Here is a 13,282-nt window from a genome sequence, read left to right on the forward strand (position 1 = left end):
TTTAAACTACGTTCAGACGTATCCTAATTACAATACTGGTACCGTATGTCACTACTAAGCACAAACAGAAATTGAAATTGTAAGTTTGAAATTTGCACGAACTACTGTACTCAAAAGATTACCAACAAAGCTAAATGCTTAGGCAGATTATTATTACTACTATGCTCTAACAGAAACACACACAAAGATACACACAAATATAGCAGGTAACATACTGTACTATCTAAATATACCGTATCTGCACTAAAATTCTAAACTGAAATGTGGTTACATGAGTCTTACCACTGACAGATTACTATTATTTTTCCTACTATGCGAGACAGAATATAAGTGTCCTTGAATGCCGAAAAATAAGAGGTTGTCTACAATAATTTCTGTCAAAACTATGCCGAGAGCTTGGACTGCAATATTATTATGATAGGCCTTATAGGAATTTAACTATTGACTTTTAATTGATGTATGAACGAAGGTGCAAAGTACAGTACAAAGTATGCCAGGACCTTAGGCTACAAATTATCAGAATAAAGTAATTGGCTGAGTTTGTATTTGTTTACACAACTACCATGTGCCTGTAGCCCGTACTCTTTGATCTCGTCTCAATGTACTGTATCAACAATTGTCAACGATCCAATAACTGGTAAGTACCGTAATTATCCAGTGAAATTACCGTGTAATTTCTTTAACTTCTTTTTAATTTGAAGTTATACAGGTGTACCGTGCTTTTTAATTTAGTAAATTATTACCTTCGCGATAATTTGAATGGATTTCTATACGAAATACCGGAAATGTTGCGGCGGAAGTTACGGTACTATTCCTTATGATAATCTGCCTTTGTAAGTATTATACCAACGAACCTACAGATATTTACAAATATTTTTGAAGTTAATATTATTACCTAAAGTATTTCCTAAACCTAAATTTGAAACAAGGCATACCTAGCTAGCCTACTTAACCTAGAAAACGTAATTTACTGAAGACCAACTGAATTACTTGTTATAAAATTTAAATAAATATTACTACTCCCAATTTCTACCAACAAGCACTAAACACCACTATATAAATAGCACTAAATGAATCACAAGCACACAAAATTAAGCTATTTCAATAGGTTTTAACTACTTTACCACTACAATAATGCAAGAGCTCTCTCAACAGCCAACCGTTCTCAAGCGCATCCAACAACGGAATCGGTCACGAAGAATGGATGCAATTTGTGGCAAAGGAGAACATTAGAAAAGCATTTACAATTAAGTTTGGAGAAAACATTTATGTCAAAATGTTTAATTCATGATACAGCAGGCTTTTAAAATTGTCTCGAGAATGCCCCCACATAACTTTCAGTTCTTGTAGACAGAAATTACAAGAAATGGTACAGATTATCAGAAAGCTGGCTTCACTAATGACAGGCTATTTTTTATAGGTTGAGATTCCAAGCAACTGGTGACTCAACATTTCACTTCTATATCTATTTGTCTAGAGAATCAAAGCAATCAATTTCAGTTATTATGCGTGAGGTGTTTGAAGCTTTATACAACAATGTTAAGTAATTGCAAAAGGTACAAAATAAATAAAATCTTAATTTAACCATGTCAGGATAGTATTATTTTGATGATATGCAAGTGATTATGGAAGGTTAGGTTATACAGTGAGGAGCGAAGCTGGAAATGAAACTACATTAGAACACAGCTAAAAGAATATCATACAGAATTAAAAATATTGAGTAATAGAACTTTCACTTGCGATTTGATAGTCAATTTTAGAAGAAATTAGAAATCATCATACTCTGCACTATGAATTTGCATCCTTGCACATGCGCATACCGAAATGTTAATGAAAAACGAAAAGTTAATGAACACACTATTTTGTTTATTAACATACAAAGACGTTCATGAACATGGTTTATTAACAGCGTTTATTAACAAAGTTAATGAAAACATCTTGGTGTGGACACATCTTAACCGTTACACCAAGGAGGCGGACAATAATAGTGAGGAGGAAAGCATAGAATGGTATGAGGTCACAAATCAGGATCCAGGACTGCAAACAATTCCAGTTTCCAACATAAATAATGTTTCAATTTGCTTCCCATTTTAACATACCTAGTGTACTGTGCATACCTATTAATGGATTTTTCAATTTCAATCATTTTACTGTTGCATTAGAGATAATGAATTCTGAAGTAGGCAAGAAAGTACATTACAACCAAGTTTTGTGAATGTAAAATAAATAGTGTTTTGCGACATTAGTCAAAACTACTGTGGCATGCCTTGAGCCACTTTTGCATGAAAATAGGCAGTAGAGTATTTATTTCTTCCAGAATAAATGGATACCTGCAACCTATTCTGAATAAATTAGGTATGAATGGCTATTTATGGTTAACTAATTATATTTTTGGAGTGTGTGTGTTTGTGAATAATAAAAAATAAAATAATGAAAATTAATTACGCTCACAACTAAAAATGTGTCCGCTTGACAAGGGTTAAATTAGGTGCATTCACAATGTTAGTTGTACATTTAATTAGTGTATGGTGTTGTGTACATCGGTGAAGTGAATTTTATCTTTCACTAGAAGGGAATTAATTATACATTTTAAACTTCCAGTGCATTGTGAACTCTTGTAAATTTATTCAAGTTTGAATTTCTTCCTACCCAACACTGCATCCCACTGAATCCAGCATTTAGACAGCGGGCAAACATGGTGTACGCACAGACTGCAGTACAGGGATTACAGAAAATAGTTGGAAGTTTTCAATTGAAGAACTACTTGATGCTCCTTTCTTTTTGTTACCATTTTATGAGAAACTAGAAACTGTTCAAAAATAAAGGCATTTACTTGCCATTTCAACGAGTACATTATTTCAGGACACTATACTGTGACTGTGCATCTGTAAAAAATTAAAGAGAATATATTGTTGGCCCTGTCTTATTTGAAAGAAAGGAATGTATGGGACAGTCGTGGGTATGACAATTTGAATAACATTTATAAGGCAGATAAAAAGACACAAAATCTTTCAATCATACTTACTGTTTAAACGAGTTTCAGTTATTTAGAACAAAATATGCAAACTGGGTTTTATTTAAGTGAGCAACATAAAATAGTTATGGAAAAGCACAATGAAATTGTTGAACAGAACAGGAAAATTGTGTGTCAAACTACTGTTTGCTTTATAGGCTCTCAAGGACATACTTTCAGGAGTCTCACTCTCTTTGAGTTGACAACTATTTGAGGCACTTTTTGTTGCCCTATTTACCTTAATTCCCAAGAAAACCCAGAGAATTGATCTAGCCTGCAAGAAGTAAGGTAGGCAAATTTTACTTAAATGCTTTCATAATCATTCAGTAACTGTTAAAAAGCTAGAAAACTACTGTGTTAGATTAACGATAATCACAAATGAATTCAATTAAATGCTTTAGGTGACAGCTTCCTCCTAACAGAAAATCACACTACACCACTGCGAGTACCATTAATTTACGACCATATCTCAAATTGTACGGTTTCTTTCTGCTCAAAATAGTATCCTGCACTGTGCAGACATAAGTACGTATCCAAGTCTTGAAGCGTCCAACAATTCATTGTATCATTCAGTCAAAAATCAAGCATATTGTTTTGAAATTAAGCAAAACAAAAAGGAATGCAACAAATTTTTTTAAAGGAGTGGCAAAAAATATATTGCAGTATTCATTTTCAATTAAATTCTATGACAACTTCTGCTTTTCTTCCTCAGAATAAACCAGAAATCTTCTAATAAAAATCAGCATTTAACTCAACCTTTCAGCACTAACTGTCAAGAGCCTTTGCTTAACATTAGATTTTAAGACAGTTTGTCCTGTTTCCATGCCATAAAACGATTAACAAGTACATCTATAATTTCAGGTCATGGAAACATCCGTTATAACTTTTTAATTTTTCTTTCAAAAACAATTATCCATTTAAGCACTACAGTTTCCTGTTTAATCATTATGTGAAATAGAGTTTCATGAAAGCATTTCCATTTTACAACATAAGCTCATCTGAATGAGAAAGCACATCTATCAGTACAAAAGTAATTCCAGAAAAAGATTATTCTATTACCCACATTAATTGCCATTTTTCTAGCTTAATGTTGTTATAACAAGTGTAAAGTATACATTTTTCGTCAGGTTAGATATTTAGAAGACAAGCATTGAAATTTAATACATTCAAAAAAAAAAAAAAAAGAGGAAACCACAATGGCAACAGATGAAATACAATGACAGAGAGTTAAACTAGTCAAACATTGACCAGCAAGCATAATGGAAGAAAATTCTCGAATTTAACAACTCTATTCAGTATACAGCAAGACAGAGAAGTACTTACGATAATATTTTTGGAATTTTTCGTGTAGGAATAGTAGTCACTAACTGGCCCCAAAGAAGGGTCCCAAAACCAAAGAACACACACCACAACCATTGCTCCAGCGTTAAACCAGTAGTCGAAAATGCCATAGCACCAAACTCTATGATGACTACCTGAAATTCATCAAGAGTACTTGAGTCAAACAACAGCAAAAAGTTTTCTTAAGAAAACAGCTACTCAAGAATCTGACAAAGAATAAACAAAATAATAATAGAATATACTACAAAAGGCAGAAGATGTACACAGAGGACTGTGTACAATAAAGCTACATATTATGTGCATAGCAACAACCAATGGAAAGATAATAATCCCATCCAGGGATAAGGAGGGAAGATATAATGAAGTAATGGTAAGTTACAGGGAAATGGGGAAGAAGGTACTGTACATAATTAGGTTTTGCACTTCTCAATAAAAGGTTAATTGCTAAGAGACCTAAAAAAGGGGTTAAAGGAACAGGACAGTAGGACAGAAAAAGTTATGAGCATCTTTTTCTTTTCAAAACAGAGCCAAATCACCTTATTTCTCAAAAAACTATTCTCACACAAATACCTAACTGGACTGCTCACATTTCAAATCAAAATATTGTATTAAGACTATGTTTCCTATTCTATGTAGCAAATGTTGTCAAGCTGTGTTAACCACATTGTTCACATATTGAAAAACTCATCTTTCATAAGATTACGTAAAGGCAAGATTTTCCCTGCGAACAATACGAACTTGCTGTGGTGGGGAAGCTTATGCGTCCCAGTGAAGCAGACAGCGGAGCCACAGGAGCAACCATATCAGATGGGTATGTGTAGAGAGACCAGACTAACGAATGGTTCATCAAAAAGGGATTGCAGCCTTTAAGATGTTGCAAGTGCGGCAGTCTAGATAATTGACTGATATGGCCTTGTAATATTACTTAACACTGCTTAGCTAGCTGTGCTGACAAAGCTACACAGCTGATAGCAACGGGGAAACTACAGCCGTAACTAACTCCCGAGGACATGCAGCTCTGATGATGATGATGATGATGATGTTGCTTGTTAAGGGGCCTAACATCTAGGTCATCAGCTCCTAATGGTACGAAGCGAGACGAAATGTAATGATAATTTAAAAGTCCAAAATTAATCCAGTGACAAGAATTAAAAATGTGTTGATGAATGAATGGATGAATATTAATTTAAAATAATCAGTCAATCCAACTCACAATACTGAAAGTTAAAAATAATTCCAAAATCGATCCATTGACTAGAATTCAAAAAGATGACAATAAAAATTGATTATGAAGTTAAAACTATCAGTGGAACCGACGCGCAATGCCCCACCTTCCCAGAAACTAGCGTTAAACAATAGTATTACTGACCAAGGAACTGCTTCTAAAGCACAATACTGAATCGATTATGTTTGTAGTCTAAACTCTATTTCATCGGCCCCTCATAATGGTACTTATCGCTAGGAAAGTAGAACCATGGTATTTATCATGTAGCTGTACTAATCAAAAGTAACTTAGACTCATGGTGTTCCACACATTATGGTACTATTCACAAGTAATGTACGTCGCACAGGTAACGCAGACCGATGGTATTTCTCACATAATGGCATCATTCATAGACAACGCAAACCCATGGTGTTCCTCACCTAGGTGTACTAATCACAGGGACCCAAACACTATCCCGTGGTGTTCCCCACATAGCGGATACAAATCACAGGCAACACAGACCCATGGTGTCGCTCATATAGTGGTACAAATCACAGGTACCTTAAACCCATAGGTGAATCACTCTCTGCTGCTACTAACCACAAACCTACAGTGTACCTAACATAGTGGTACTACTCTCAAGTAAAAGCAACCCATGGTATTCCCTGTGTGATGGTACTAATCACAAGTAGTCTCATGGTTCTTAATCATCCCTTGGTTGCCCCTTACAACAGGCAGGAGATACCGTGGGTGTATTCTTTGTCTGCGTCCCCCACCCAGATGGGTTTGTGTGTTTGGTTCGTGAGAGCTATTTTATTTCGCTCAAGTCTGCTGGCAAGCCGGTTAGGAACCTGCTATCCACCACCTGCGACACGTCACATGGGAGTATCAACTCTCCCCCTCCTATGCCAGAGTAGTAGGTTTATGGGACATGCAGCTCTATCTGTGCGTATGAATGAAGGATGTACTGATGGCTTTCTCCCATGTAAAATATTCCGGACGTAAAATAGTCCCACATTTGGATCTCTGGTTGTGGAATACACGAGACAGGGCGATCATCAAGAAGATAGATACCGACATTCTGTGAGTCAGAGTGTGGAATATTAGAATTTTGAATCGCTGTGGTAGGTTACAGAATCTGAAAATGGAGATGGATAGACTGAAGTGAGATGTAGTTGGTATAACTGAAGTACGTTGGCAGGAAGAGCAAGATTTTTCATCAGGTGACTACACAATTATGAACACAAAATCAAACAGGAGAAATGCGGTAGTTAGTTTAATAATGAATAAGAAAATAGGACTGCGAGTAAGCTACTATCACCAGCATAATGGAAGGAATACTGTTGACAAGATTGACACCAAGCCAATGCCCACAACAATAGTGAAGGTCTATATGCATACTAGTTCAGCAGATAATAATGAAACCAAAAGAATATATAAAGGGAGAGAAGATTAAATATAATATTTAAAAGGTGACTGGAATCTAATTGTGATGGGAGAGTGGAATGAAGTGGTAGACCAAGGAAGAGAAAGTAATACAATAGGAGATTTTGGACTGGGACGAAGGAATGAAAGAGGAAGTCAGCTGGTTGAATTCTGTACCGCTCATAATTTAGTCCTTACTAATACTTGGTTCAAATATCACAAGCAACAGATGAATGTGTGGATGAGACCTGGAGATGCTGGAAGTTATCAAATAGACTTCATTATTATTACGCAGAGATCCAGAAACCAGGTGGTTGATTGCAAGACTTTCCTACGAGCAGACGTGGACTTGCCACAATTTATTAGTCACGAAATGCCATGTGAGGTTAAAGAAATTGAAAAAAAAAAAAGGAAGGAATACAAGGAGTTGGGATCTAGACATGTTGAAATAAAAGAGTATGAGAGATTGTTTCTAGGAACATGTTGCACAAGGACTAAATGATGCTTGTTTAAAGGAGCCTGACATCTAAAGCCATCAGTCCCAAGGACTAAATGAAAAGGAAGGAAACAAGAGGAAGAATGGACAGTCATGAAGAATAGGTCAGTAGAGCTGCACAAGAAAGTTCAGGAAGAAAGGAAAGATCAACAAAGAATCAATGGATAACTCAGGAGATACTAGATCTGATTGATGAACGACGAAAGTACAAGAACACAAAAAAATAAGGAGGGCAGAAAAGAATACAGGCAATTAAAGAATTAAGTGGACAGAAAGTGCAGGATAGCTAAGGAAGAATGGCTGAAAGGGAAGCTGAAGGTTGTATGGTCATAGGAAGAAACCCACTTCCAGGAAAAGTAGACAATGCAGAAAGATGGCATGGACATTTCCAACAGTCTGATCAAAATAAGGAAGTAGACAATATGGTTCTAGAAGAAGAGGCCATTGATGCTGATGAAATGGGAGACCCAATTTTGAGGTCAGAATTTGACAGAGCTTTGAGAGACTTAAATGGGAACAAAGCACGTGGAATTGATGACATACCCTTAAGAATTACAGACTGCCTTAGGAGAAACCAGCATGGCAAGGTTATTCAATTTAGTGTGCAAGATGTATGATACAGGAAAAGTGCCATCCGATTTTCAGCAGAATGTTGTAATACCTATTCCCAAGAAAGTCGGTGCTGAAAACTAACACATCATTACTGTAGTATCTAACACCTGCGAAATGTTAATATGTATTATTTACAGAAGAATGGAAAGACAAGGTGAAACTGAGTTGAGAGAAGGTCAATTTTGCTTCAGAAGAAATGTAGTAACATATGAAGCAAACATGACTAAGTCAGATCTTAGAGGACCAAATTAAGAAGAACAAGCCCACATACAAAGATATAGAAAAATCATTTGATATTGTTGATTAGACTAAGCTATTCGAGATTCTGAAGGTGATTTAACGACGTGTGATGAAACGGTAATCACCATACACTACTGCAATTGTAACTGTATTGAATGGCGGACCCTTATTAGCCATGTTTTAATAATAATAATAATAATGGATTTCTGTCCCACTGACTACTTTTACAGTTTCTGGAGACGCCGAGGTGCCAGAATTTAGTCCTGCAGGATTTTTTTACGTGCCAGTAAATCTAACAACATGTGGCTGACTTATTTGAGTACCTTCAAATAAAACCGGACTGAGCCAGGATCTAATCTGCCAAGTTGGAGTCAGAAGACCAGCGCTTCAATTGTCTGAGCCACTCAGCCCAGCAGCCCGGTTTTCTCACAGGTTGCTAAATCATTAGTGATCAATATGGATCTAACAGAAACCAAAAATGGCCAAGTTCATCAATTCTGAAAATGATCTGGATCAGATACTGGGAAAGAAGAATTATCTACATCTGTAAAAAGAATCAGTCTGCAGTAATAAAAATTGAGGGCTTTGAGAAGTAAGTAGTAATCCATAAATGAATTAGGCAAGGCTGCAGTTTGTCCCCACTCCTTTTCGATGTTTATACAGAACAGGCAGTAAAGCAAATCAGGGGATTTTTGACAGGGTATCGCATTCCAATGAGAGGACATCAAAACCCTAATATTTGCTGATGATATTGTTAAGTTATATGAGTCTGCAGAAGATCTGGATAAATTGCAGAATTGTATGGACAGAATCTTGGGGAAAGAGTACAATATGAAAATAAGTACAAAACAAAAGTCATGGAGTGCAGTTGAACAAAATCAGGTGATGTAGGAAATATTAGATAGGAAATGAAGTCTTAAAGGAAGTTACTTCGGTAGTAAAATAACAAACGAGGGCAGAAGTAAGGAGGGCATACAATGCAGACTGGCACAAACATGGAAGGCCTTTCTTAATAAAAGAAATTTACTCATTTCGAATATTGATATAGGAATAAGAAAGATGTTTTTGAAGACTTTCGATTTCAGCGTGGCATTGTATGGAAGTGAAACGTGGACGATAACTAGCTCAGAAAGAAAGAGAACAGAAGATTTTTAAATGTGTATCACTGAAGAATGCTGAAGGTGAGATGGGTAGAGTGTAACGTGTTCAAATCGCTTACCTAATTTTTCTTCTACGCTCAAACCCAACGCACCGTCTCGCTACACGAACTGTCTGCCTTCACGCCTGCCGCTTGACTGCTTGGACTGTTTCATCGCTCCACGCGAGGCCCTGCGACGTCATCGCTTCTAGCATGTTCCACGGCGACCTCGGTTCCGTATATATACGGGGCTCTGTGTGTTTGTTCGAGGTTCAGGTGTGGATCAAATGTTGTAATAGGCAGTGGAAGCTCTGGAAGTGTGCACGGTTGGCCCGTGTACATACTGGTTTTAAATTTCTCCGTTCTACGTACTGGGTGAAGAGACTTCATTCATTCTATTTTGCCCTTTTTCTTCAGCTTGTTAATTGGAATCCAAACTTTAGTCCCTTTTTTTTTTAAGGGCATTACGAAATTGACACTGTGGTAAAATTTAAACTCCGAACTCGAGATAGAAAGATGAATCGAGAATGTGGACTGGACTCGCGATGTGTAATGTGTGAACTTTGCCTTACATTCATGTGATGTGGGAGTTTCGCGGCCTGATCAACACTTTGTCTCCTTATCCCTCCTGATTTTTCTTCTCTCTTCGCCTCATTGCCCCCCTTTGCCTTTCCCTTTATTATTTTTATCCTTTTGTTTACCTTTGTTATTTATGATGGTGTATCGCGGTCTGCTAACCCTTTTATGATGTATCTACACTGGGTATGTTCGATGTTCATATGTTTCCCTATATTGTCTAATCTGAACCACGAATCTGGGGGATTGTGGTAGTATCTTGCAAAGTACTCCTTTTTTTTGTATTGTAAATGTCTTTTCAATTAATATTACTGCCAATTGTTTTTTGAACTATCTTATTCCGGTTCATCAAATGGGCCTTTTATGGGAGCTTGTATATAAACAAGAACATTGATTTGCACAGGTTTTACCTTTTCACTCGAATTTGTACAAGTCAAGATATTTATAATTCACGGGGCATTTACCCCTTTGATTGTACTTCAAAGACAGTTGTAATTCTCGGGGCTTTTATCACTTATTGTAACCAAAGATAATGTTGATTTTTACGGGTCATTTTTACCCTTTGTTATAACTGTGTGTCCCTATCTAAACTAGATTATTGACCATTGAAATAGTCCCCGTGATTTGTTTATCTCTCTTTTGTGGACCTATATCTTGTTGTTTTGAAAACTTTATTCAATATATGTGTTATCTAAAAAAAAAAAAATGAATTCTGTGTTTTGGGAGTTCTCTTTTCTGGTATTCCTTTCCCACGATTTAACATGCACTTACCACGATAACTCCTCTTGGGTATGGCCCACCATTAATGTTTTTTTTAAATGTTCCGAAGTACGGCTTTGTGTATATTACCTTCCTCTGCACTCCGCTCTGCTGAGTTTATTGCCTTGTGAGTCAAAACTTGTCTACTGGAGCATTCTGCCTCTTACGCATCGATATCGAGTTGATACTTGCGAAAGCCGTTTCTATTAACGCTCGGCGATATAGTGGAATCGACCTTTCATCCTTGATCTCTTCTAAAAGGGGATTGGTAAGCTCAGGCCACTAGTGTGTAACTTCATGACATTTTCCAAAATTGTACTTAACAAGAGTGCATTGCAAATGAAGAGATATTGAATTGAATTGGCGAGAGGAGATTGATTTGGCTAAATTTGATGGGAAGAAGTGAAAGAATGATGGGGAACATCTTAAGACATCCATGACTTGTTGAGTTGGTTTTTGAGAGAAGGGTAGGTGGTACGAATGGCAGGGGTAGACCAAGGTATGAACATGACAAGCAGATTAGAGCAGATGTAGGATGTAGCAGTTATGTAGAAATGAAAATTTAAACACAGTAGTGGCATGGAGAGCTGCATCAAACCAGTTTATGGACTGAAGATGCAAACAACAGAAGCAAGAAGATGATGATGCTTGTTATTTAAAGGGGCCTAACATCTAGGTCATTGGCCCCTAATGGCACAAAATGAGACAAAATGTAAGGACAATTAAAAATCCATAATCCTGCACTGACCAGAATTCAAAACGTGAGGATGGATTGATAGACGGATGGACATGAAGTTAAAACAATAAGTGGATCCGACCCGCAATGCCCCACATTCCCAGAAACTAGCGTTAAACAATAGTATTACTGACCAAGGGACTGCTTCTAAAGCACAATACTGAATCGATTATGCCTGTATGTAAGGGCAAGGGTGAAGTTCATCATAATTCTAACTGTCTAATGTCTAAGATGAATATAAAATGAGAACACCACTATGGGTGGACAAAATGAAGAATTGTCTAGTCGAGAGGAAAGTCATTAACCAAATATTTGCCTACAACAATCAAGCAGTCACCTCTCCAACACATAAACCAATGATACCAATAGAAAATAAGGAGACTGGTGTTTAAACATAGGATTACATCTTGACAAACAAAAGCTACGGAACTTTTTAAAATCTAGTACCACTTGGAAATCACTCGCTCACTCTCAACAGCTGCACAATCATAAAATCATTTTACTAGTTACATTTACATTAGTTTGAAATATGACAGTTTATCAGGAAACATCTTGCCTCGCCACTTGGCTGAATGGTCAGCTAATGGCCTTCGGTTCAGAGGGACTCGGGCTCGATTCCCAGCCAAATCAGGGATTTTAACCACATCCGGTCAATTCCCCTAGTTCGGGAACTGGGTATTTGTGTTGGTCTTAATACACATCTTAATTTACATACAACACATCACACTACAAACCACCACAGAAAGATGCAACACTGAATACACCTCCCTCCTACAGGGTTGGCATCAGGGACGGCAGTGGGCTGTAAAATTGAGCTAAATCCACATAAGGTGTGAACCCCAGGTAATATGGAAAAGGCCAGGGGAAGAAAGAAGAGGAAAGAAAGTTTTGAAAGTGTATACACTGATTGTGGGTAGTAAAGTCATACACAGGGTGACTTGTGGGAAAGTACATAATATGAATTTATAGAATGGTTATTTAGTAGTCTATCAGGTATATAGGATACTCCCTGCTGTGAATATCCTACTAAAGGTTCTCACTAGAAGCGATTCTCTCAAACAGGAAACAAAAAATTAAGTACTGTATAGGCTTTTGGGCTTATGCCGTGTCAGGAAAATAAGGTGAAATTCTTAACGTTTCGCAGAAAACTGCGCTCTGCGTCCTCAGAAGAAATCTCGACTGACCACGAGAAAGGCTTCTTAAACAATGACACTTTCAAATTTGGATGTGGCACAACGCTAGCGTTCGAAGCGGAAGCTGATCGAACCATCACAATCAGACTAAGCAACAAAAAATTAAGTAGTTTGTGGTTTTACATGGAATCCAACATTAAAAAATCCCACATGAATAGGCCAGGAATCAAAATAAGCAGCCTTTGTGAGAAATCAGTGCCAACATCACTCTTCTGTCACACACACTAAGAAATACAACAGATAACAGAGGGGCCATCCCTAGAACAATAATTTCTATCATAATCATCATCTACCCTATTGTCGTTAGCTGAGGGGAAGAAATTAATGAAGTAGACTATTGTAGTAGACAAACTTCTGATGTTTAAAGACGGGGAAAAATTTGTCCATTTTGACAAGAAAAGTATGCTAACTTGTAGTTAACCAAATCTTGTGATCATAGTTTTACAAAGAATCTCCAACATAGAGGTAAAACCCTCCATTTTGAGAATATTGCAGTCCTTGACAATTTCTGTAGCAAATGAAACTTGTTTGAGTGGACAATGTTAGAAT

General features: G+C 36.9%; 1 protein-coding gene across 8 annotated transcripts in view; it reads right to left on the bottom strand.

Annotated features, from left to right (window-relative positions):
* PMCA (plasma membrane calcium-transporting ATPase 3) overlaps positions 1-13,282 on the bottom strand; it is a 1,641,549-nt gene that overhangs the window by 267,992 nt on the left and 1,360,275 nt on the right. For all 8 annotated transcript variants that reach the window (XM_067141188.2, XM_067141187.2, XM_067141184.2 and 5 more), the window contains one exon: positions 4,337-4,488. In XM_067141188.2, coding sequence (XP_066997289.2) covers positions 4,337-4,488 — 152 coding nt within the window. The remainder of the gene's footprint in view (positions 1-4,336; positions 4,489-13,282) is intronic.

This window comes from Anabrus simplex, chromosome 2, assembly GCF_040414725.1.
Source record: "Anabrus simplex isolate iqAnaSimp1 chromosome 2, ASM4041472v1, whole genome shotgun sequence".
NCBI lineage: Eukaryota > Metazoa > Arthropoda > Insecta > Orthoptera > Tettigoniidae > Anabrus > Anabrus simplex.